The sequence below is a fragment of the Arctopsyche grandis genome, chromosome 6 (assembly GCF_051622035.1).
Source record: "Arctopsyche grandis isolate Sample6627 chromosome 6, ASM5162203v2, whole genome shotgun sequence".
NCBI lineage: Eukaryota > Metazoa > Arthropoda > Insecta > Trichoptera > Hydropsychidae > Arctopsyche > Arctopsyche grandis.
In genome coordinates, this window is record NC_135360.1 from 34,341,196 (window position 1) to 34,364,536 (window position 23,341).

Sequence of the window (23,341 nt, forward strand, 5' to 3'; positions counted from 1 at the left end):
TAAGCTATCATCCATCGTCACTCTTACCTTGTTGGAGGTTTGGATATTATTTTTCTCGCATTTATCCAAGATGTGTTGAGAAAAAGGCGGTACTTGAGAGAGATTTCCATTCAAGGAGTGAGTTCTTACCGCCATAAACTCTTCTCTGTGGTCAGCTTTGACATATAGTCATCCTAGGTATCACTTGGATCACTTATGAGTTATTACATGCCATTTAACAGGGTTACTTTGTAAGTGAAAGTAGTTAGTTATGATAATAATAGATTAGCAATTGTTATACTACTTTTTTACAGATCTTTATCGTGAGACGCCTCTTTGGAGACAACGGATTTATATATGTGAGTGCGGTTTGCAATTTAATATTTTAATAATAACTTTAGTAAAGTATATAAAATTACACGAATTACTTTAATATAATTTAAATATGAAAAAGAACTGATAGACAGTTGGGAAACACCGTTTCTGTTTGCTATTATTCTATTAAGTAAAGTTCGTTAAAGATTTTTGGCTGGAAGCAATTATGTGGAAGATTTATTGCTTCTGTGGGACCGACTTGGCTGGCGAAGGACCCTTTTTTTGTATTCAGGTAGGGAGATGTATCTCGTTTGACACCGATTTGACACAAAAATTAGCACAAAATTTTTCGAAATAACTGATATAAAACCGCTTTTTACGACCGATTTGCTGTTTATTTTTACACTTAAATTATACTAGGATGCAATTAGTAAAATAAGTGATTAGATGGTTAAGTTAAATTTCGTGCAATAGCCGGGTTTAAGCGAGTAATAGCGGGAGGAACGCAGAAGCACGTCCTCCTCACATGACACGAAAGACCGAACTCCTATATATATATATATATATATATATATATATATATATATATATATATATATATATATTATTGTTACAAATCAATATACACTCGCCATTACAGATTTGCTCCAATGCGACGGGTGTACGTTAACGAAATACAGAATACATAAACAATCAGAAATCAGAAATACAGTAATACATACATATACAATCAGAATATATAGCATATAACAATTAATCAGAAATAATAATCATAGAGACATCTATGGATTATTTTTAGATTTTTTTTGGTATACAATTTTTATACATATAATAAATACGAAATTATAGAGATGTCTATAGATTTCAGATTACTGTGTATAATTATTACAAATTATACACAGGCAGATTTTGTGACAACAGGATTAGATAATACCAATTTTCAGGAACCGATTCAGCAATGATCAGATAAAATTGGCAAACTCTGATATAGAAACGATCGATTTGGAGTCACAAAACCCCCAAATCTAACCAGCAGTGGCGAGGACACGAACCTTTGACCTCAGTGGTGCTAAATATATACGCTACCACTAAGCCAAACTGCTGGCTACATATATAAAATGTTACATACACTACATGTACATATTATAAACACGTGTAAGTACATATGTATGTACCTGCATACATATGCAGATAAAATAGCGGTCATGTTTCCTCGATTGGTCCGATTTATTTCGAACGGATAAACAAACGTGTCCGTCATTGGAGACGATAAATCACCAACAGATGATTCGATTCAATAATTTATATACATATGTATGTACGTGTAATAAAAAGCAGCTGACCTCGGTTTATTTTCATATCTATCTCGATAAATAATCTCTGACTTTCTCCTCCATTTTTCATTTTGGTGTAAATGTTGCTTATCGCGGTTCACCACAAACCAATTAGACTTATGCGTAGCGATCATATTATACATATTTATGTACAGCTTACAAGTATAATATAATATTAAATAAAAATCAGATAGACGTTTGTCAGCACGTACCTACATATCTTTATATGGCGATTCGAGTTACATTTGTTTGTTTGGCGCCGATTTACATATAAGGAGCGAACCGTTCAGTGCAATTACACATTTTGTGTAATCGCCAATACCTTAATCGGTGAATCCTCTACTTTTATATTATTCTACAGCTTCAGCTCGGTCACCTAACGAATCGACACATGTTGCTTTTATATGCTAATAAAAAGTTTTAACACTTTTAGTGCGTAAAAAACAGGAGCATTATTTTATGTAGATAATTTGAGTAAATCGTTTTAACGGTTTAATTTATCCCATGCTGATATCGACGTAAATAACATATCAAAATCAAAATGTATATAAGAACCATTTTAGATATCGCAACAGAATTCGAATTTCTTCATACAGCGAAAAAGATAAATACACTATATATGTATGTACGTACTATGTAAATATACATATGTATGTTTGTGTAAAAATCTGAATAATTCAAAATCAAATGTCATTAAGGGTTATACATAATATGTACATATTTAGTTATTTATTTTAACATTTTTAAGAGAAACTTACAGCTAATACAAAAATAATAAAATGAATAGTTATACTTAATCCATTTACAAGTTTCTTCAGATAGCATGAAAAATGTGACTAAAGTAGAATTAGCTAGGAAGGATTTGCCAAATAAAAAATATATCAAAAGAATACAAAAAAAAACAATTAAAAATTATCTTAATTGATTACTTCTGCTCTGTGATACATAAAAACATTTAAAGATTATGATAAGTAATAGTATAAAGTTAAGCGAAAGGGTTGAAAAAACGATCTTGCAATATATATGTATGTACATATGTATATGCACTGTAGTATGTACATATATGTAGTACTGTTCAATACTTTTTCAGCATCTTTTTTTAGCGATTTTGCGTCATTCGGTTCATTCACCGCTGAAAGATACATAAAACGGTGTCTGCGAAATTAGTTTTCTCCCGGTTTATCATGATCGGTTTCACGCCTTCAATAATAAGATGAATTGGAAAACAATTGATACTCAAGAACTATGTACATATGTATGTATGTATGTAGACGTACAGACAGATTGGATATGACGCATGCCAAAATGTGCGTCATACATACATATGTACTTCATATTAATTCCATAACTTCTCACTGTGAATTTTAATATTTGCAGGCTTTTTATATAGCTTCACTCCGTTAGTTCATTAAGTGTTAAAGTTTTTATGTACATAAGCTTGTACTTAATCTTTAATTTCAGAATTTATTACATATAAAGCGTTTCATGAAGTAATAGCTCGCTAAAACAGGATTTTGTACTTGCATTATCATCGGATGAAATATGTATATCTACATACATACATACATATTTATATATGTACATACTAAGGATTGTAAATAGGTTTTTAAGCTCTTTTTCCTATTATGCTGTAGATTAACATTAGAATAATATAACACTATGATTACTAACCAAATTAAATTAAATTGTAAAAGAATAGAAAATGATCAGTAGATCAGTAGCTATTAAAATAGATATAAGATGTATTGTGAACATAATTTCGTAATAATAAAAAGCATTTCAGTCAGTGAAAATATATTTTCACTGACGTTTCAGTGAAATCATAACCAGTTACATTTTCAGGGTTGGTTTTATTAATTTAAGATTAGATTTTTAGGGTCGGTATTATTTAAGGGTTAGGATAGGTTAGGTTAAGTAAGGGTTGGCCCTATTCATTTAAGATTGGGTTGTTAAGGTTAAATTTATAGAGTTAAACGTAGTAAATTCATTGTTTGATACATTTTCACTGCTTGAATTGGTGAAAATATATTTTCACTTGAAATATGCTTTCACTGTAACATATACACTAGCTGAACCCGGCATGCGTTGCAATGCCACAATGACGCATGCAATTCCCGTTCCCGTTTCCGTTCTCGTTCCCGTTCCCATCTATCGGAAAAACGCAGGCAGCGAACACATTTGAAATAGCTCAATTGTTTGTTTATTTTACCTTAACAACGCAGGTCACGACCCGAAAGCATTTGAAATTATTGCGTTGCAATGACACTCATTCCCGTTTTTCCCGTTTCCGTTCCCGTGTTTGGGCGATATTTTCACAGTAATCTTCCCGGACATGCATACAACAAATCCTGAAAGTTCCATCGTAATCGGTTGAGTGATTTAGGAGCCTATACGAGACAAACAGACATTCAATTATATATAGGTACGTACATACAATATAGATAAGTGTATGAATTCGACTTCATATGTATACTTATGACTTGTTGACTAGTCTTCAACATTTGTATCGAAAGTGTGAAAACGAAAGTACATATTATGTTGTACGTATTTCTTTTAACATCTGATGTGCGACAAGGTCGTTTCAATGGGGTCACTGGAGCTTTTCAATTCTACACTTACATACATATGTGTATGTACTGTATTATTTTTAAATGTTCTGGATAAATATTTACTTAATGATGAGAAAAATCTCTTTTTGGCTTTAAAATCCTTTTCCGTTTGTATGCAGTATGTAATGTATGTATGTCACGATATTGTGAAGGGTAATCTCGTATACCTACTACATACATACATACATACATACCTATAACAGCCTTGATTTTATAATTTGTCTGGAAAATTGGCGTTCGCTGAATCACTTTCGTACTCACTTTTATTGTATGTATGTACATAAGTTCATATGTACATACATCAGTACATCAGAACATTGTACATGCAGTGGTGCTAAATAAAAAAGTATAAAGTAAAAAGTACCAGGGCGGTGTTTAATTTTTACGACCCCCCCCCCCCCCCCGCTATTTTTGTTACTTAAAAAGTATGTATCCTAATATTGGTAGTATAAATATTTATAAAAAAATCAAATGCTAATTAATTTGAAAAGTCAATCAAAATGGTCTGAGTAAGGCTTATTATTTTTTGCAATATAATATACAGTTCTGAATTTTTTTTGGATGATACGATTTCGGCATCATTCAAAGTGTCTATAACTTTTTCAATAGGTTGTTGTTGGGCTGTTTTTAATTTTTTTTCTGCACTCAAATGGGCATTTGAGAGAGGATACGGTTTTAGTCACCAAATGTTAAAACGAGAGTCTGCTCATAATATTTGGTATACAAAATTTTATATGAAATACAAGCAAAAATATTTTTTAAGTGTAAATGCATATATGTATATTGTATGCAGTATCTAATATATGTATAATTTCGAAAGAGACTTTGTATGTATGTTTGTTTGGTTCGTAGAATCCGTGACGTTCAATTTAATAAAAAATAAATAAATTTAAATAAAATATAACTATTCAAATAAATTTAATAAAATGTTCACTATTAGATTGTCCATGTTTAAGCGGTTTATACTACAAATACCGAGCGAAGCCAGGTACAAAACACTAGTGTACAATATACGTTTAACCGTTATCCAACATCTCAATTGAAATGATAAATGCAAAACAAAGATTTATTTATCTAAAGATACAGATTTAAATTATCGAATTATCTACATATCTAATATATAATTTCGAATGAGACTATTGTTGGTTCGTAGAATCCGTGACGTCATCGAACAAATTAAAGTTTCTATGCCGACGATATTGATATCGTTGAATATTATTACTTTATCTATGTACATACGTAGTAACAATAGATGAAGTTTAGTGATTATGCGAAAATTCGAACTCGAGATTTTGACTGATTCGAACTCAGAATCCATTACTGATCACGTTTTCATGATCTAGAAAAAATGTGTGTGTCTGTGTATTTTGAGGATTTTTTGAACACCGTTAGTCCTATCGAACCGAAACTTAGTATCGGGTACTGAAATTCTTATCGACACGACGTAAATTTTTTTCAAATTTTTAAGTTGACCGGAAATGGTACCTCCCCTTATAGGTGTCCTCTTTTTTTTAAGTTTTTGAATTCAATTATCTCCCAAACCGCTAACTGAATCGGATTAAATCTTTTTTACATGTAATAGAAATAATAATTTTTATCACCTTATATTTTTTAAATATTTTTATCTGAACCGGAAGTAGTACTTTTACTCTAGAGAATCGAGATTTTTTAATATTTTTCTCAGAAACCTTTTGATTTATTGAACTGAAATTTTATATCTAGAAGTTTAAGCGTAATACCAAGTTATGTATAAAATTTGGTAAGCATCCCTCAACCGGAAGTGGTAGTTTACTCTTGTTCGATTTTTCTTCCACTATTTTTTTCGACCTATACATGTGTGTTCTTCACGAAAAAAATCAAGTATAATTCTTTTATCAATGTGATGATAATAAAAGTTTGGTTAGAATTCGTAAACCGGAAGTAGTATTTTTTTTAAAACAATATTTCATTATTTATTCTCCCTGCATTAGTGTACATATGTATGTATGTACATATGTACAAAAACTTTTTACTTTATTTTTAATAAACTTCAGATTGAGAGAAAAATTGAAATGTTAAATTTGGTTCAGATCACAACGAAGAGAAAGAGGAAAATAGTATGTTGTACATATGTACATATGTATGCATTTATCGAGCGCTCAACATCCAGCAAACACAATCATAAAATCATACGAAACTTAACCCTTTTGAGTGCTGACGTCTTTTCTGTTGAAAGCCCGCCACGCTGAAAATTTCGCCAACATTTCCAACTAGAATTATTTAGAAATCCAATAGAAAGCAGGTATAAAAATCGTAGCTAATCCAAACAAACCCTAGATAATTACCGCCGAGGATTTAGAGTTTTGTAAAGGTGTGTTTAGACTCTCTAACAATATAAAATAAACAAAATAAGTCTATTAATAAATGTATTATTCCAAAACTAGTTCCATCTTCTTCATTGTTGTTAAAATGTAATGCTCACAATCTAAATTCCAAGTCACAATTTAAAATACTCGGAAGTTAGGGATTTCCATCGCGAAATTCTGCTATGGGTATAAATTCAGAAATTCCGGTGTAAAACAGTATTTATAAACGTTGACAAATGAATGACACAGATTACAGCCAGAGCCACGCAACCTCTTGATATTCGCGACAGACATTGCATCGGCAGTCAGTAGCTAGGCATCAGCAGTCGTTAGCTAGTGCGTACATACACCCAGCGCAAAACGAAGCTTATCAGTCACAAATTTTACCGGAATGGCCCATTTTTCGCCCTATTGGGTCTCACTTTCTGGCAAATTTTGTTTTTATACTTTTACAGTTGTTTTCAGCATACCTCAACGTATTGTTGCCAGAAAAGTTTTAAAGTCAGTTTCCCCCAGACTTTCAAGTCGTGCGTGTTTTTTTTTTAGTGTTGTGAGCGTTGAGCGTAAAATATGAATTTTTGTCGATCGCCGAGAAATCAAAAATTGTCACTTTCTGGGAGGAAAATTATTCTTTTGCGGAAATTTATCGACGAACGGGGACACATTCTACCCACAATAACTGTATTTTTTAAGAAGTATAAAAAAACAATGGACTTAACACCTGTCGAAAGAGGAAAAATGGCAAAAAAACTGACTTCTCGAGACGGACGGATTTTAAAGAGAATTTTACTTCAAAACAGTCTCAAAACTGCGTCAGAAATTAGGTCTGAGTTCATTGAAGTTGGAAAAAATAGTAAGCCTTAGAACAGTTCAATATAAACTAAATGAACTTGGTCTATTTTAACGGCGCCGTGTATAAAAAACCCTCCTCACGAAGAAAATGAAGGATACTCGTCTTTGGTGGGCCAAAGAGAAGAAAAATTGCACAGTTCAAGATTGGGAGACGAATACTTTATCAGATGAATTCAAATTCAATCTGATTGGATCAGATGGGATGGCGCTAGTACGACGAAAATCAGGCGAACGCTATAAAGAATCGTGCTAAGCGCTGACTGTTTAACATTCGCCATGGTATGGTATTGGGGGCCATCACACGGTATGGTGTTGGGTCAATCATTAAACTAGATGGGATAGTCAACTCACAAGAGTGTAAAAAAATCATCGACAAAAGCGTTATTTCTACATTAGAAGGCTTACCGGGAATGGTTAAGGATCTTGTCTTTCACGATGATTACGCACCAGCGCATCGTTCAAAATTGTATTCAAATTGTTTTCACAATTAATTTTAATTATTTTTAATGCCATTTGTTTGTTTATATCACCATTTGTTTTTTTTTTTAATATCGATCAAGATAAAGATAGTTTAGGTATAAACTCCATTGAATGGCCAGGAAACAGCTCGGATCTAAATATAACCGAAAATATGTAAGCAAAATAGGCAAAAAAATTAGAGATAAGAAACCAAAAACCATAAAATAATTAAAATACATTATTTATGACGTATGCTACAATGAAATTAGTGATGAATTATTAAAAAATAATATGAATCACTACTTAAACGAATAAAACTATTTATTAAAAACAAAGGGGGTCCCATTAAATATTAATAAAAAAACATTTTTATTTGTATTCCCTACTATTATTTGAAGTCCCCTTGATATGTTGAAAAGCTTGAAGAAGAAAAAAAAATCCGTTTTTATCGATTTTTTGATTTATGAAATCTACTCCAGGTATAAAAAAAAGTTCATTTTTACTCCAAATTTACAATGAAATCGCTTTTTTTTTGCTGCATATTGATGAAGAAGAGTTGTAGAAAGTAATACGAAAACTGTTATTTTAAATTCCTTTCCTAATCTTTTAAAATATATCGTTATTTGCATGTGATGCAACTGATAAGCTTCGCTTTGCACTGGTTGTACATAAATAGGTGACAAAACGTTAACTAACATCGGTTTTCTCCCTCGCACACGTTAGATTGAGGTGGTGCCCGCGGCAGCAAAACTGAGGCGTCAATCACCTTGCGATGCTCTGGATTACACGACCCATGTTCAATGCTTTTTATTTCAATGCTACCTGGAAAGACTTTAGCAGGTAGTATTCTTGTTTACTTTGTATATGGTCAATATACAACGCGTATGGGCGTTTTTCAGGCCCATGGACTTGTTCACAAACGCTGATCGGCGTTGGTCAGCATTCAAAGGGTTAACCGGTAGGAAGACTCTGAATTTCGCTCTGCGTGAGAAATTGGACGAGTTTTGAAGTACAGGTGGTGAGTGGTGAGTGGTGAGTAGTGATAGAGAGGTCCTCGTCAGTGGGTCGCCGCCGAGTGCAAGTTTCCTTTTTCAGGCGAATCGCTCGAGGCGGATGGGTGGGTGGGTGGGTGGGTGGGAGGAGGTCTCCTCGACAGTGTTCGATAGCAGTCGAGGTCTGCGGCCGCGATGGCTGCTCTGCTGCAGAACGTCACCAACGGCATATGGCACGCGTTCAATGCACTGCACAGAGACCACTATGGACTCGTGCACAAGTCTAAGTTGAAGGTACATACATACATACACTCGTACTCCTACAACTACTACCCAACACCCAACACCCAACACCCAACACCCAACACCCAATAACCAATACACATTGCCATTGCCATTGTCCGGTTTTCGACCTATCTACCTGTTTAAGTGTGAGCGGTGTGGTGTACACCTGATCTTCAAAACTTCGATAACTTTACATACAAGTTAGTGTGATATCTGCACAGTCACTGTAGTCACATTCACAAGTGTCGTTTGTGAATGTGAGATGAATCACGCACTTCCGCCAATTTAATTAAATTAAGCAGCCGAATCAAACAAACCGGAGGGGAAAAAGTTTTTAGAACATGTGTTTTGTGCCAAATGTTTTTACTTTCATATGTATGAATTTAAGTATTATATGAACCGCTATAATTAAAAGAGGCATAAGTCCACTTTTTTTCATATCGAGAAATATCTTGCAAAAAATTAAATACAATGTTTTGCGTTTAACAATATTTATTGTATTACGATTATTTTTCACCATCGCATTGGCGGAAGCGATTTAAATTTCAATCGTTGACTAAGCCGCGCAAAATGGCAAAGTTTCAAAACGATCGGAAGAATGTAGGATATACGTATGTATGTAGGTGTCGGACCAATAAGCGAAGTGAAATATACATAGAATACTGATGCTATATTCTTCTTTAAGCTCATAAATGGTTTCCTTGATTGTTCTGATTTACTGAATAAGGTTAATTTCAGAATCCCAATTCGGTACTCTAGACGCGTTGCACTCTTTTCACTTGATCCTTTCAATACTAATTCCCAAAAATATTTTTATCTGCAGCGCGTTTATCGTATGTTTAACGGAGAGCTGAATGAGGTTGATCTATTTGGTACATCAATTATATCATCTATCCCTATCCCTACATCAATTCAGGTCTAACATCAAGAGAATCTTGACCGATTGATTCATTTCCTCTCCTATTCTATTTTTCCAATATTTCCAATATTTTTATACTTTAGTTATGTAATGTGCTATTTAATCATATTATAGCTTTCATTCTTTTCCTTTTCATTTGTTTATTTTGTATTTACCTTTTTCATTTGTTTTATATTTGTAAATTTCAATTTCTTCTTATATTCTATTTTATAACCTTTTCCAAATATTTTAATACTATAGTTTAATTATGCAATGCTCTACATATTTTGTCATGCCTTTATTCTTTACTTTTTAATTTGTTTTCCTCATATTTATCTTTTTCATTTTTGTAAAAATCTATTATTGGACTCGGATGTTACATATATTATTTATTTACTATTTGTTTTTTATACATATCTACATCCTGTCTGTTGATTTTTCAATTAATAAAATAAAATAAAATAAAAAATAGAATAGCCTTGTAAAAATACTGGTGACCTTTAAATACGTTTAATCTGCTTTTCCGAGATTCTGAACATATCGAATTAAAAGAAGTGATAACAGTTTGTGAATTAAGTCAAACAGAAATAGTGTTTTTGGAACTGAAAAGTGGATTTATGTATGTATGTATATATGAAATGCTCGTCGTCGAGAATTTACATATGTAGATAAAAAAAATCAGTTGATAATGAGCTGAATGTGCTTTTACGTGCAGATGTTTGTAATACAAAGAGTATCTTTTTTATTATTATTTGTACGCATCTTGCATTAATCGTGTAGTCGTGTCGGTGACGAGGTCGATTCGCTTATTGTTTGTCATGAAAATTAAGTACATAGCTAATTAAATGTTTAGCTAATGGCATTTGAATAATCTGATGCGAAACATTTTACAATGTATGTAAGATGTAAAATCTATAAGGTTAGATGTATAATATTATATGGTAGGTATACATTTTTATCTCGTATGATCATATGTACGTACATAAATAAGTTAGTTTATTTCTATACCTTCAATAAGTACATAGAACCTAGTCCTACAGCACAACTCACGACGTCATGATTTCAAGGTCTAGACGCCGTATTTTAAGAATTTAGATTCTGCCTTATAAATATTTTATACAAATCTTACTAATTTTAGTTATTGAATAAAAAACGCCCAAATCGTTCGTTTTTTTTTATATTTCCGTGTATAACCTACATACATATGTACATATGTATTTAAAGGTTCGGTGATTACTGCTCACAAAGTCACTAAAATCTCTATAACGGAACTCTAGGCAGCCGAAAAGTCCATCATACTAACGACAACTATCATACTAACAAGAACTTGACTGCCAAATATTGCGTATTCGCGATTTTAATAGCAAAAATTGTCTTTGTGACCACCGCAATGTGACGAATAATCCAATTACCGTATTTAAAAGACTCGGGTCGAAGCGTATGTATACATACATATGTACATATGTATGAGGTCAATGTGAATAACTTGCATGTGAAGTTGCATTTTTCATTCTCCTTAATTGTGACATTAAAAAATAATTATATATAATTATAACAGACAGACAAAATAGTGATATTATACATATATATGATGATTAGCGAAAATGTATCCTAAAGTCTTAATAAAGTCTAAAGTGTAAATAAATGTGTACTGCATAGGTATTTTTGTATCTCTAGCATAAATTTAAGGATTAACCTTTGAAGGACGGAGCGTCCAGATTGAACAAGTGTCCCGAACCGGGGTCGAGTAAGACCCCAGTATTTTTAAATCAAAATACAGCTTGTCTCACAATACAAATGGGTTCAATATAAATCTTATTAATCATTTTATACATCAACATAAAAAGTTTTAGTTCTATAGCATGTTTTTGACTATTTTTGTATTAAAAAATAACGACAATCATCGACGTGCTAACGCACATAGGTAAGGCCAACAGGCGACAGCATGAATCAATAGCCACGCGCCAAAAACGACTAGAAATACAAGAAATATAGGGTGTATAGCTTTGAAAACCACATAGTTATTACGAAAGACGTAAAAATTGGGACACTTGCATACCCCACTTCGGTGAGGGAGGGTTAATCCGACTTTAACTAGCTTTTATAGAAAAAGTTTTAAAATAAAAATCGACGATCTATGTATGCATTTAGCAGCACATTTATATACATACTTACTCAATAATTTTTTTTCCAAGTTAAAATGAATAATAATCATAATAATAACACAAATTGTACACGTTTTTCAATAGAGAGTTTACAATGTCGCAATCTTTACATTGTTTCGTAAACATATTTTTTTTTGCCAGTGAAAATTATACTTATTAGTGTGTCAAATTGGAATTGTATGTAATAACAATGGGGACGCTAAATTGTTTGAATAACTCTATACAAGTGTAGACGACAGTTTCAACTGATGATAAACATCTGTGTTTGATCCTACTATGACGAATTTCGTACATGTATACATATGTACATATGTACATACATACATACCTCCTTGCGTTATAAATATGTAGTATAATCATATGAAAAATTAACGTTTACGAAGCCATTAAACGTGCATACATATGTATGTATTTATGCACGTATATAGTTATTAAAAAAAGAAATGAAACAATTTGATAATCTAACAGCCAACCAGCGGATGTTCATTATCAGTCGTTCCGATTAATCAACGCTACACCAGTGCGTTACATTGAAATACATATGTATGCATTCAAGATAAGCAAAGTTTAAGATAGGGTTTTAAATGGTGATTTAAAACTGCAAAAAGCAGATAACGTAAAAATTACTAAGTGTGCAAAATTGCAATAAACGGAGACCAACAACAGCTTTGTATGTTTGTACGTACATATATACATACAAACATATAATCGAGTTGCTTTATCACATTTTCTTTGCATTACTCATTTGTATGTTCTATTTCTAGATGCCATGCAGCGACAGCTCATAATATAATACTGTATCTTAAAAAGGTGTTTCGTGATTAAACAACATCATTGTAGTGTTGATTTTGCAATGCGTCTGCATTTATGTACATATAAAGAAAATATCCATTTGCAGTAGGAATTTGAAATTTGTGATTTTATATACATACATACATACATATATACCTACATATGTATGTATATTTAATATATAAATTATTATTCATAGTGAATTTTTCAATCTCTGTTCATATACATACATATTTATAAATTCATTTCACAAGTGTTTCATTTTAGAGTTATACAATATTTAATTGTTATTAAATAAGGACAATTGAAAATGATTACAGGTATTAACAGCAAACATTGGAACACTTTTGGACTTGTATGGAGTGGAAAGAGGACTCGACCATTACAGATCAACGTTGGAACTTGACTTCGAACACTTTAAATATTATTTGCACAAAGAAGTGTTTTCACCGTTGCCGCACACTTTCAGCGCGACAAATTTGAGAAATTTTGAAGAAAAGATTGAAGAAGTATACATACACTCATAAATAATAGGTACATAATTAATTAATTATAAATTAAAATATCACTCATTAATATATAATTCGACTTACTTATAAAGGTATGTTGGCTGATATGTCGCAGAAATTATTCCACTAGACAACGACCTATCTTTTCGGAAACTTCAGTATATCAACTGTTTAGAATATTTTGCATGCTTGGCGATTTGACACCCGATAAAGATAACCCTAGAAATTTTCAGGTACCACTTGAACTAATGATATGAAATCAAATTGTATGTATGTATGTATGTATGTATTTACCGAATGTCGAAATCGTTTTGAAAATGCGTTCTTAAAACCATTTCAGGTTATGCTATCGGCATCGGAGGCTGGATTAGTCGCTGAACAACTAGTCAATTTATTAGGACTCCCGTGGGATCATTCAGACTGGGAGAATTTCAGCGCGACGATCGGTGCTTTTAGATTAAACACTTTTTTTGCCATTTTAGAGAGTAAGTGCAGAACCATAGGTAATGTTGAAGAAGCGTCCATCGCCGAAGCTGTCGAAGAATTGTATCAGACGTTTATCAAAGATGTTATCAAAAAGGTACGAAATCCACCATTGCCTTGCTTTGCAAATATTGGACCATAAACACATTTCATATTATCATTTGAATATATTTTACAGGGTTTTCTAATGAAAAAAGGTTATTTGCTTCCGACGCTTCGGGAATACTGGTTCGTTCTGCAGCCGTGCGAAATCTCATATTATAAAACACCCTCTGAACGATTTCTATGCGGTACAATCACAATAAATCCAAATTGTTCTTTAGAGAGCATTCAAGGATCGGCCAAGTTGCAGAAATTTCTTTTGACCACATCCGAAAGGGTGTTCGAGCTCGCCACTCAAGATCACAAGTACCCATAAATGAGCTAAATATTTTTTTTATATTTAAATATTGGCTAAATTAATTATTTACTAAAATTGAATGTCTCCGTTGATTTGTAGGAGTCGTCTTCAGTGGACGTCAGCTTTACAGCTAGCCATCGAGCATTCCAACGGCAGACATGGATACCATAGAAGTCAAAAGGCAAAACGTAGAGAGGAGAACAAGCGTAGGGAGATGCAGGCTGAAGAGGTGAATAAGACGAAAAAGCTATTGCAGGAGGAGATGAAAGCACGCATAGCTGCCGAAATTCAGGCTCACCAATTGGCCGAGATGGCACAAGAAGACAGTAAACGTTTACAAGAAATGAAAGACACACAAGCCAAATTGGAAAGGTTGCTTGCCGAGGAAACTCAGGCTAAGCAAGACGAGGAAATAGTACGAGCATTACAAGCAAGGTCAGTTTGAATAATACTTACAAATCAGGACCGCGCCTAGGGGTTCGTCCGCCTGTGTGCAAACTTAAATCGGCCTCTCTTTAGTTTTATCAGCATTTGTATAAATCATATTAATAAAAAAAAAATTAAGTGCATGCCAGTATAAGCATAGTGTTGAAAATTTTAATCATAATAAAAATTAACCCGAAAAACGAACAAAAAACCAAAACGTTTAGTTCTGAACAGGACCACGCGACAAGAGAGACTGAACGTTTTCAAGTTCATTCATGAAAATATAGTGTTTTTACCCCCAAAATCCCACATCTAGGACATTGTTCTTTCGATGATCAACCAATACTCAACATCCTTGAAGAAATACATCTGGTAGTCGCAAACCTATTAGAACATAAAATACCTAGCGCAAGCTCTATGCGGACCGAAGCAATACCTGCTATCCTGTTATTTCCCCGCATTATATGTAGTTCGGGTGTGTTACAAGTTGTAACTTGCAACTGCAATCCACAAGACAAACTAAATTCATTTTAAAAAGTACGATGTCTTGCTTCGTATTTTTTATAAGGAATATAATTTATTCGACTCTCATTTATTTCGGCCGCCTGTATGCGTTGCACACATTTAGACATATGGTAGGCGCGGGCCTGTATGTATGTATGTAGTACATATCATTAAATCAAGAAAATTATAACTGCAACTAATTGGCCGTGTTTGTGAAAATGTTAAGAGTTTTGGCAGAAGAGTGGGAGAAGCGGGAAGAATTGGAGAGACTGCAAGAGGAGCAGCAGAATATGCTCACTACGGAGACTCTCAAGCGAAAGCAATTTGAAAATTTACAAAAAGCCAAAGAATCAGAACTCAAAGGTAAAAACAGAACAATTACATATATGTAATACAAACAAGTGTCGACACATGTATAATATATGTATACGTACTAGATATGTATATATAATGCAACAAAATATTTTCATTAATTTCACAGAAGCGGAAGACCGTATAAGACAGATAGAAAAGAAAAGGCAGATGCTGGACGAGGAATTAAGGCTAGCGCGAAACAAAATAAGACACAGCGAGGAATCCCAGCAAATACTCGAGGAAAAACTCATGGTAAAATTTGGATTGAAAAATAATATTTTTTATAGATTTAAACTAGCCGACATTGCTCCCTCAGGAACGAAACATTGCTTTAAAACAATAGGGAGGGTTTTTAAGGATAGTTGGGGGGTGGACGTAAGGGAGAAATATCACAAAATTCTTTATAAAATAATATTTATCTCGAATTATTGAGCTACAGCACAAAACATTATATAATATGACGGGCTGAAAACCAGACTGGTACAAGTGACATTTTTTAAAAAAAGCTGGTTTAAGTGCTAAAATAATAGCATTATGCAAATAATAGAATTAATAGAATTATGCAAATTCGTCGATCAGTTTAGATGCCTTTACAAACACACAATTTTACACTTTTATAGGTACATATATACATACATATGTATGTACACATGTATATAATGTATAGATGGTTAAAAGTATATTAATTTCCCAGGTATTGTGTCCAAATAATAAAGAAGGAGATAAAATAAGAAGAGCTGTATCTTTCATGCCATCATCCTGCGACAAAACTGCACCGATACTACAAGCGAGAGCGGCCACGCTTAGAAGACATTCCAAAAAAGAAAATAATAATATTGTAGTTGCCGAATATCATTCATTCAATTCGTAGTGTTCGATGAAAATTTAAATTTATTGCCTATTATGTGTATGCAGTGATGTCACCCTAATGGTTTCCATGGGTTTCTGGAAACCCGTTGTTAAAAATCAAAAGTTTAATCTAAAAATTCATATTATTTTTGTCAAAAATTATACAAATCTTGAAAATTTAATGAACTTTCATATAATAGTGCCTTGAACGTAAAAAAAAATGTAATTTGGAAACCCGTTGTTCCAAAATTGGAGTGATACCACTGTCAGTGTATGTATGTACATATATACAAATGATCACATATGCATATTTTATGTATGTATTACTTATCATACGAAAAAGATTTATGATCGATTTGCGAAATGATTTTTTTTTTATAATGAATGAGCTTGAATGTGAGATAAAGTCTGAATTATTTTTAATTCATTTTATAACATTAATATCATCATCACTCACCAAAATCATATTTTTTATATTGAAAATTTATCTTCATATCTATTATTGCCAAAAGGTATTAATATTTTAAATCATTCCAAAACTTTCGACATTATAAATATTAATAATGAAATTATTTCTTCTTTTTTAATTTTCGCATTTTACGTTTCTATAATAAAAATTAAATAAATTGTAATAAATAACATGTAATAAAGTGAAATAAAAAAAAAAATAAGAAAACCATATTTATGTATGTATGTATTAGTAAATTTTTACAAAAATATTCTTAACCCGTTTTATTTTAATTATAGATAAAAAATTTAAATACCAATACAAAATAAGAAATACATGTTTTAAAAAAATGGAAATTTTAAACTTGAATTATACTGACCGAGCTGTCTTTGACTTTCTTCTTTTTAGATGCCAACTTTTTCAGCTGTAATAGAAATAGAAAACAATAGATTTTGGAAAATATTAGCTAATTATCTATATCTGAAAATTATATTTAATTTAAAATTTTAACAAAAAAATATAGTATATAAGTATACTCGTTTCTTTTCGGCCCGAGCAGCCATAATTTTCCTCCAAGCTCGTTGAATCACCCTGGCAGCGTGCTCCATCAAGAATGTCGTCATTTTGTGTAACACTTCCTTTTGATATTCCTCTTCCTTTTGAGCCATCAATGGTATGTAGGTTTCTTCTTGCATATCAAACTTTACCTGCATTTAAAAACATTTTAATGATTTGTATTAATATAAAATTGTATAACATATTATAATATTTTGATTTACTTGGATAACAATTACCTGTAATTCGGCAAGTTGTTGTTTTTCTCGTTCATAGCACTCGCTCAAATGATCCAGAGTGGCTTGTTTCGATCCGACATCTCTATCATACTGATCCAACCAATCCTGTAAATCATTTTCTACATTGCGTCTGATTTTTTTCAATTCATTTTCCATATCCAAGTTTTCTCGAAGCAAACATTCATAGTGTTCGGCAGATTCAGCATCTTTCTCTTTTAGGATACTCAATTTGTCTTCATGACACTCCTCCGTTAACTTCATTTCATATTCAGTTTCTAATCTATTATATTAAGACGAAGAGAATGAATAATACTGATAAATAGTCATAGTAAAATGTGAATATAAATTTTCTTACATTATCCTACTTATTTCAGCTTTGCAATTATTTTTCAACAAATCTAACTGCTCTTGTTGTCTTTTAATAACACCTTCTTTCTCATTAAACTCTTTTTCAAAGTTTTCTTTGATATTATTTAGTTTTTTTGTTGCATCTGAAACATTATAAATGAGAAGAGGACTTTCAATTTAATTAACAAAACCAAATAATGTATAAAATATTTTACCGGCGATTTTCAATTTCACTGCTTTGTTCGTTTTATACAAATTCCTCATCAACACGTCTCTTTTCAACTTTTCAGCAGCAGTAAGCATTAACTTTTCTCGCATTTTTGTTTTTAATTTAACCAAGGCATTCAAGTATGGGATAACATTGGAAGAGTTAGAATTTTCCTAAAAAATGAAAAAAAATGTTGAATTACAGTATCACTAACACTAACAATTACAATACAATTTAAGTACCTTTCTGTGGTTTTCTCGTAGCTGAAAAAGAAAATTAATATGGCATTAAAGTTATTAATACATGTACATATGTATATCAATATAAATTTGTACATCACATTATGTATTTACATATTTATAGAAAATTTCACTAACATTTTCAATTGTTTTCTTAATTATCGGTTTCAGTTTCGAATAGCCGATAATCATCCATATTATATGTGATAGTACAGGGATAACTTTAGAACCGGGATCAATGAAAATCTAAAAATAAATTGGGATATTAGTTTAAAATAAAGACAATGCGTATACCTACATACATACATTCAATCATTCACAGATTTATAATATATAACAAACACACTTGATGAATCTGATCTTTTGTAATAGTTTCATAATCGCCTTGATCCATATCCAACCCCGAGACACTTTGCTCAAAACGAAATCGTTCAATTATTTGAAAATCATCCTCAGATACAGTATCCCGAAGGATGTTTATACTATTTTGATTAGCCTGCGTGAGAAATATTACAATTTCAGTTTTAAATATAGTCTCTCTCAATATCGATGTTATTCTTTCGTTTTGTATTTGAATTTCCAAATCGACGGCAGAATATTCTAAGTTAATCAAACAGAAGAGTTATGTATAGTACATATGCTATTAATACATATCGATGAGACAAATATTGTACAAATTTCACTCACCTTTGATGTCTCTTTCGTTATTGTTGAAATTGAATGAAATTCTTGAAATATTTGATCCGGTATCTGTGCTTAATGTTGAGACATCGCTCATGGAATCCATTTTATTTGTTAGCTGTTATTAATTTTGGTAAATATCGGAGTACATAAAATGAATTACATATTGTTGTAATCAACATGAATATCTTTTATTTGTAACCAAGCAACCGATAACTGCAGTTTGGAGGACATTGTTTCTTGTTTAATCGATATTGTTTGAATTTTTATCCATGCATATGGAACTATGTAAGTGTATCGAAAGAGCTAAATTATTTACTCAGTAATCGACAAACAATCCTCAATTCTATCGAAATAAATGTAAGTTGTTAAATTAATATTCGATTTATTTTTAATCACAAAATATATGTTCAAACCAAAAGGTTTGGTTAGGTAGTGTATATATGTATGTATGTATGTAATACTAAACTAATTACTGATTTGTAAAAGATGGCACCTAAAAAGAAAGGCAAAGGAAACAAACTAGCCAAAATGTCCGATGAAGAAAGAATGCGATACCTGCAGCATCTGGCCGATATCGAAGAAGAAGCTCGACGTCGAAAAGAAGAGCTCATTGCTCGTTATATGAAAGTATTGATTTTATGAAAATAATACATTAATAAAATAAAATCATAATAAAATTAGCACCATGATTGCTTTCATTTAGAACAAATTGAATAAAGAAGAAGTTTTTGCAAGAATAAACTTGGCAAAAATAAATCTAAACTGGCGATTAATACTCAGACGGCTGAAAATTAAAGACATGGAAAAGGAGGTGCAAATAATGATAACTACTTTCACTTGGATGATGGATTCAAAGAACGCCGTAATATCGAGACTAATGACATCTTTAGAGGAAGCTGAAGATCAATACTCGAGAATGCTGCAAGCGCATATGGAAATGATTAGCCATTTTTTAGGTACAAAAATCTTTTTTGTAGAATTTCAAAATTATATGTATATACACATACATATGTTAAAGTGCATTAAATTATAATATATAGGTATAAGCGGAGAACGTTTGAAATTTTTCCATGACAATTTTGAACAACAGAAAGACGCATTAATCGAGCAATCGGATAATGAACTTCATTTGATAGAGCAGAGTCAGAAAGAAGCTGAATATTCCTTGCAACTTGTCATTCATCAACAGGAAGAAAAAATGAAAGACCATATGGGAAAATCGAGCTTGGTCAAAGCTCACTTGGCGAATTCGACTAAAATTATGGTAAAGGTGTATTAAGAGAATAAATAAATAAAATTATTTGATATTTTTTAAAATCAAATTAAAAAAACCAGTTAGAGGAAGATATGAATAATATGGTGCTGCCAAAACAATTGCAACTAGAATCAATTTGGAACGACATGAAATCTGTTTTCACAGACTTTGTGAACTATCACGATCCCAAGATTCAACAATACCAGTTGCTCAGGCAAAAGGATGCACTCTTTAGAAAGGAGATCAATCAGCATATGGAACAATTTTTAGTTGTCACTGTAAGTGTTGATTTTTCAGTATCGTCTGTTGCGTTTCATGCCGTGTAAACAAACATGTTAATTGTTGCAGGATATGATAACTCATTATCAATATCAATTGGAAAATTTGACTGAAAATTTTCAGTTTACAACGAGAAATACAAGGGAAAGACGAGATAATATCAATATGTTGTACACAAAAATTAAATTGAATATCACAGAGCAGCAAGAAAGTGATAAAAATCAACTAGAGATATTGAGTGTTGAAAGTTACAATTCCATTAAGGTACGTTAATTCTCGTATGTTTGCATGTATCATTCATAAATTAATGTTTGAAGTAAAGTTTTACAATAGATGAAATAAATATAAATCAAACAACATAAAAAAAATTCATTTAATACAAACAAAGTATAATATAAATCCATTAGAATGAATTCAGTTTGAATATTTTAATGCACAACTTAATACACATGTATGTAATAATTTTAGAAGTTGGAAGATATGTTTTGCAAAGTACAAAAAATAGTACAGATGGATTTAAACTGCAGAAAATATGAAATGGAAGGCGAAAAGGTGGTTCCTTGGAATAAATTAGAGCTATCTAAGCATAACGTACAGAATGGTTTGTCGGAAGATATTATGGTAATGATTTTCATACTAATTTACTAATTTCATACTAGGCTACTTGTCGGATTATAAGCATTTCGTCTTTACGTGCTACGAATAAAGTAAATGCGTAGATATTATAAAATAGACCCCTCCTGACCAACACATATATTAAACTGAGACAACATTATGAGAGGGTTTGAACGCTTCTAGTGAATTTAAAATAAACAGTGAAAATAAAAAGTCACTCAACTACACATGTGTTCTTTTGAAGTACTTACCATATACATATTTAATTGTATTTTAAAATGGAAATAAGTTATTATTTTAGGGAGATATTGAAGCTTTGGACATGCTAGAAAATTTCTGGTTCAAAATAAACAGAGTAACCGTTCATGCGGCAACATTGAAAGCCGAATGCGACAGCTTAAAACAAGAAAATAAACACTTGAAAAACTGTCTGAAGAACTTTTTGATGGAAGCTGCATTGGGAGACGTAAAAGGATCGAGCACCGAAGTCGCTGGCAGACCAGCGAGTATGAGAATGTATAGGATTACGCAGCACGCATCAGGAACATGTGAACCGATAGTGTCAGTACATATTATTATACAAAATCTCAATAACTACATACATTCAATAATATCATCTACAAAAGATGTACTTTTGCCTAAATTAATTTTAAATTATTACGGTGTTATGGAGATGGATGTTTATCTACATATGTACGTTTTAATTACAATCAGCAACAAAAAATCATATTTTTGATTTACCAAAGCGGAGTTTGTCGAACTCCATTTGAATATGACAATGATTTTTGTTGGCTCGCTGTTTGTTTAAAGAATAAATATAAATTTTCACGAATGGGAGTGCTTGATAATTTTCAAAACATGGTTTTGATTTTTTTTTATTATATGTATGTACATATAAAGACATATATGTACATTTAATTTGTATATACATATATAAAATTTACCAAACTTTGGTTTTTTACAAGAGAGAGCGCTACGTTTTTGAAACATTTATGCGCTCCCGTTCATTTTGATTCCTGAATGAGTATTAACGAAAAAGCAATTATTTGCAGAAGGCGTCCCGTCACATGTGTAGAAGGTAGCATCTGTAACGCTATACAACATGAAAAGAGGCTTAACAAATGGAAAAATGAAAATCGTCAAGCCCAAAAAATTGTCGTGCGACGTTATTGTTGGTAAAATAAATAAGTCTGTGGCGGCTCGCTTATACGACATGGTCGAGTTTGGTTGCCTTCCTGCGAGTGGGGATCAACTCGGCTGGGTCCGGAGAGCCGCTACTCACTCTGCCTTCAGCTGTCATAAATAAAACACGTGCATTCAACATGCCAGTCGTCTCATTCGTTCATCCCCCATAAGTCTACATACATACATACATATGTATATGTAACATATGTAGATGTCATCTACTTACTTCTCATACAACATTAATTAATCAAATAAGTTAAAATAATAATGTCGATTAAGTTTAATGTATTTTTGTACTATTTGTTTACATAATAAAATATTCAATCAATTAAAGCAAGATATTTTTTCTAAACTTAATGTTTGAATACATGTGCTTATTACTCTGTCAAGGCCGTTGCAATGGAATTATGTTTTTCTACTAGTGGGTCGTAGTTATGACGTGGAATTCGGCGTAAGAAAGTAAAATTGTGTCAAAAAAAGAAGCGCAAAATTTAAACTTGTCTTTCAGACTTAGGGTTCGATTATTGGTCACAAAGCGCTCCCCTAAAAGTCACTAAAATCTCTATAACGGAACATCTTGCAGCCGAAAAATCCATCATACTAACGAAAATTCGAGTGACAAATATTCCGCATTCACGGTTTTCATAGCAAAAATTGTCTTTGTGACCATCGCAATGTGACTAATAATCCAATTACCCAGATTTAGTTAGTTTCGGTTTACAAATTTAGAAACATT

At 32.0% G+C, this 23,341-nt stretch overlaps 3 protein-coding genes across 3 annotated transcripts; 2 read left to right on the forward strand and 1 right to left on the reverse strand.

Moving 5' to 3' along the window:
* Positions 1-9,009: 9,009 nt before the first annotated feature.
* Positions 9,010-17,386, forward strand: LOC143912870 (differentially expressed in FDCP 6 homolog). Its single transcript, XM_077432308.1, has 9 exons — positions 9,010-9,179; positions 13,346-13,534; positions 13,627-13,767; positions 13,875-14,114; positions 14,196-14,425; positions 14,517-14,852; positions 15,574-15,710; positions 15,829-15,953; positions 16,396-17,386. Exons 1-9 carry the CDS (start codon positions 9,081-9,083, stop codon positions 16,570-16,572), a joined length of 1,674 nt encoding a protein of 557 aa, XP_077288434.1. The 5' UTR covers positions 9,010-9,080; the 3' UTR covers positions 16,573-17,386.
* On the reverse strand, positions 17,284-19,457 carry LOC143912872 (dynein regulatory complex protein 10-like). The gene is made up of 8 exons (XM_077432310.1): positions 19,275-19,457; positions 18,934-19,187; positions 18,702-18,833; positions 18,356-18,521; positions 18,148-18,283; positions 17,793-18,072; positions 17,535-17,705; positions 17,284-17,422 (listed from the first exon to the last, which is right to left on the reverse strand). The coding sequence occupies exons 1-8, from the start codon at positions 19,372-19,374 to the stop codon at positions 17,357-17,359; spliced, it is 1,305 nt and encodes a 434-aa protein (XP_077288436.1). The 5' UTR covers positions 19,375-19,457; the 3' UTR covers positions 17,284-17,356.
* Positions 19,458-19,527: 70 nt separating this feature from the next.
* On the forward strand, positions 19,528-22,935 carry LOC143912871 (dynein regulatory complex subunit 2). The gene is made up of 9 exons (XM_077432309.1): positions 19,528-19,628; positions 19,758-19,898; positions 19,975-20,227; positions 20,312-20,535; positions 20,607-20,804; positions 20,875-21,069; positions 21,274-21,426; positions 21,722-21,981; positions 22,473-22,935. The coding sequence occupies exons 2-9, from the start codon at positions 19,758-19,760 to the stop codon at positions 22,597-22,599; spliced, it is 1,551 nt and encodes a 516-aa protein (XP_077288435.1). The 5' UTR covers positions 19,528-19,628; the 3' UTR covers positions 22,600-22,935.
* Positions 22,936-23,341: the final 406 nt, after the last annotated feature.

Excerpts from the sequence above, each read along its gene's own strand:
- LOC143912871 (XM_077432309.1), top strand. The coding sequence starts at position 19,758 with ATGGCACCTAAAAAGAAAGGCAAAGGAAACAAACTAGCCAAAATGTCC. Across the intron at positions 20,536-20,606 it reads CGAATTCGACTAAAATTATG|TTAGAGGAAGATATGAATAA; the intron begins GTAAAGGTGTAT and ends TAAAAAAACCAG. Across the intron at positions 21,070-21,273 it reads AAAGTTACAATTCCATTAAG|AAGTTGGAAGATATGTTTTG; the intron begins GTACGTTAATTC and ends TAATAATTTTAG.
- LOC143912872 (XM_077432310.1), bottom strand. The coding sequence starts at position 19,374 with ATGGATTCCATGAGCGATGTCTCAACATTAAGCACAGATACCGGATCA. Across the intron at positions 19,188-19,274 it reads TAACGAAAGAGACATCAAAG|AATATTCTGCCGTCGATTTG; the intron begins GTGAGTGAAATT and ends TGATTAACTTAG. Across the intron at positions 18,522-18,701 it reads GTGAAATTTTCTATAAATAT|GAAAATTCTAACTCTTCCAA; the intron begins GTAAATACATAA and ends TTCATTTTTTAG.
- LOC143912870 (XM_077432308.1), top strand. The coding sequence starts at position 9,081 with ATGGCTGCTCTGCTGCAGAACGTCACCAACGGCATATGGCACGCGTTC. Across the intron at positions 14,115-14,195 it reads TCAAAGATGTTATCAAAAAG|GGTTTTCTAATGAAAAAAGG; the intron begins GTACGAAATCCA and ends TATATTTTACAG. Across the intron at positions 15,954-16,395 it reads TACTCGAGGAAAAACTCATG|GTATTGTGTCCAAATAATAA; the intron begins GTAAAATTTGGA and ends TTAATTTCCCAG.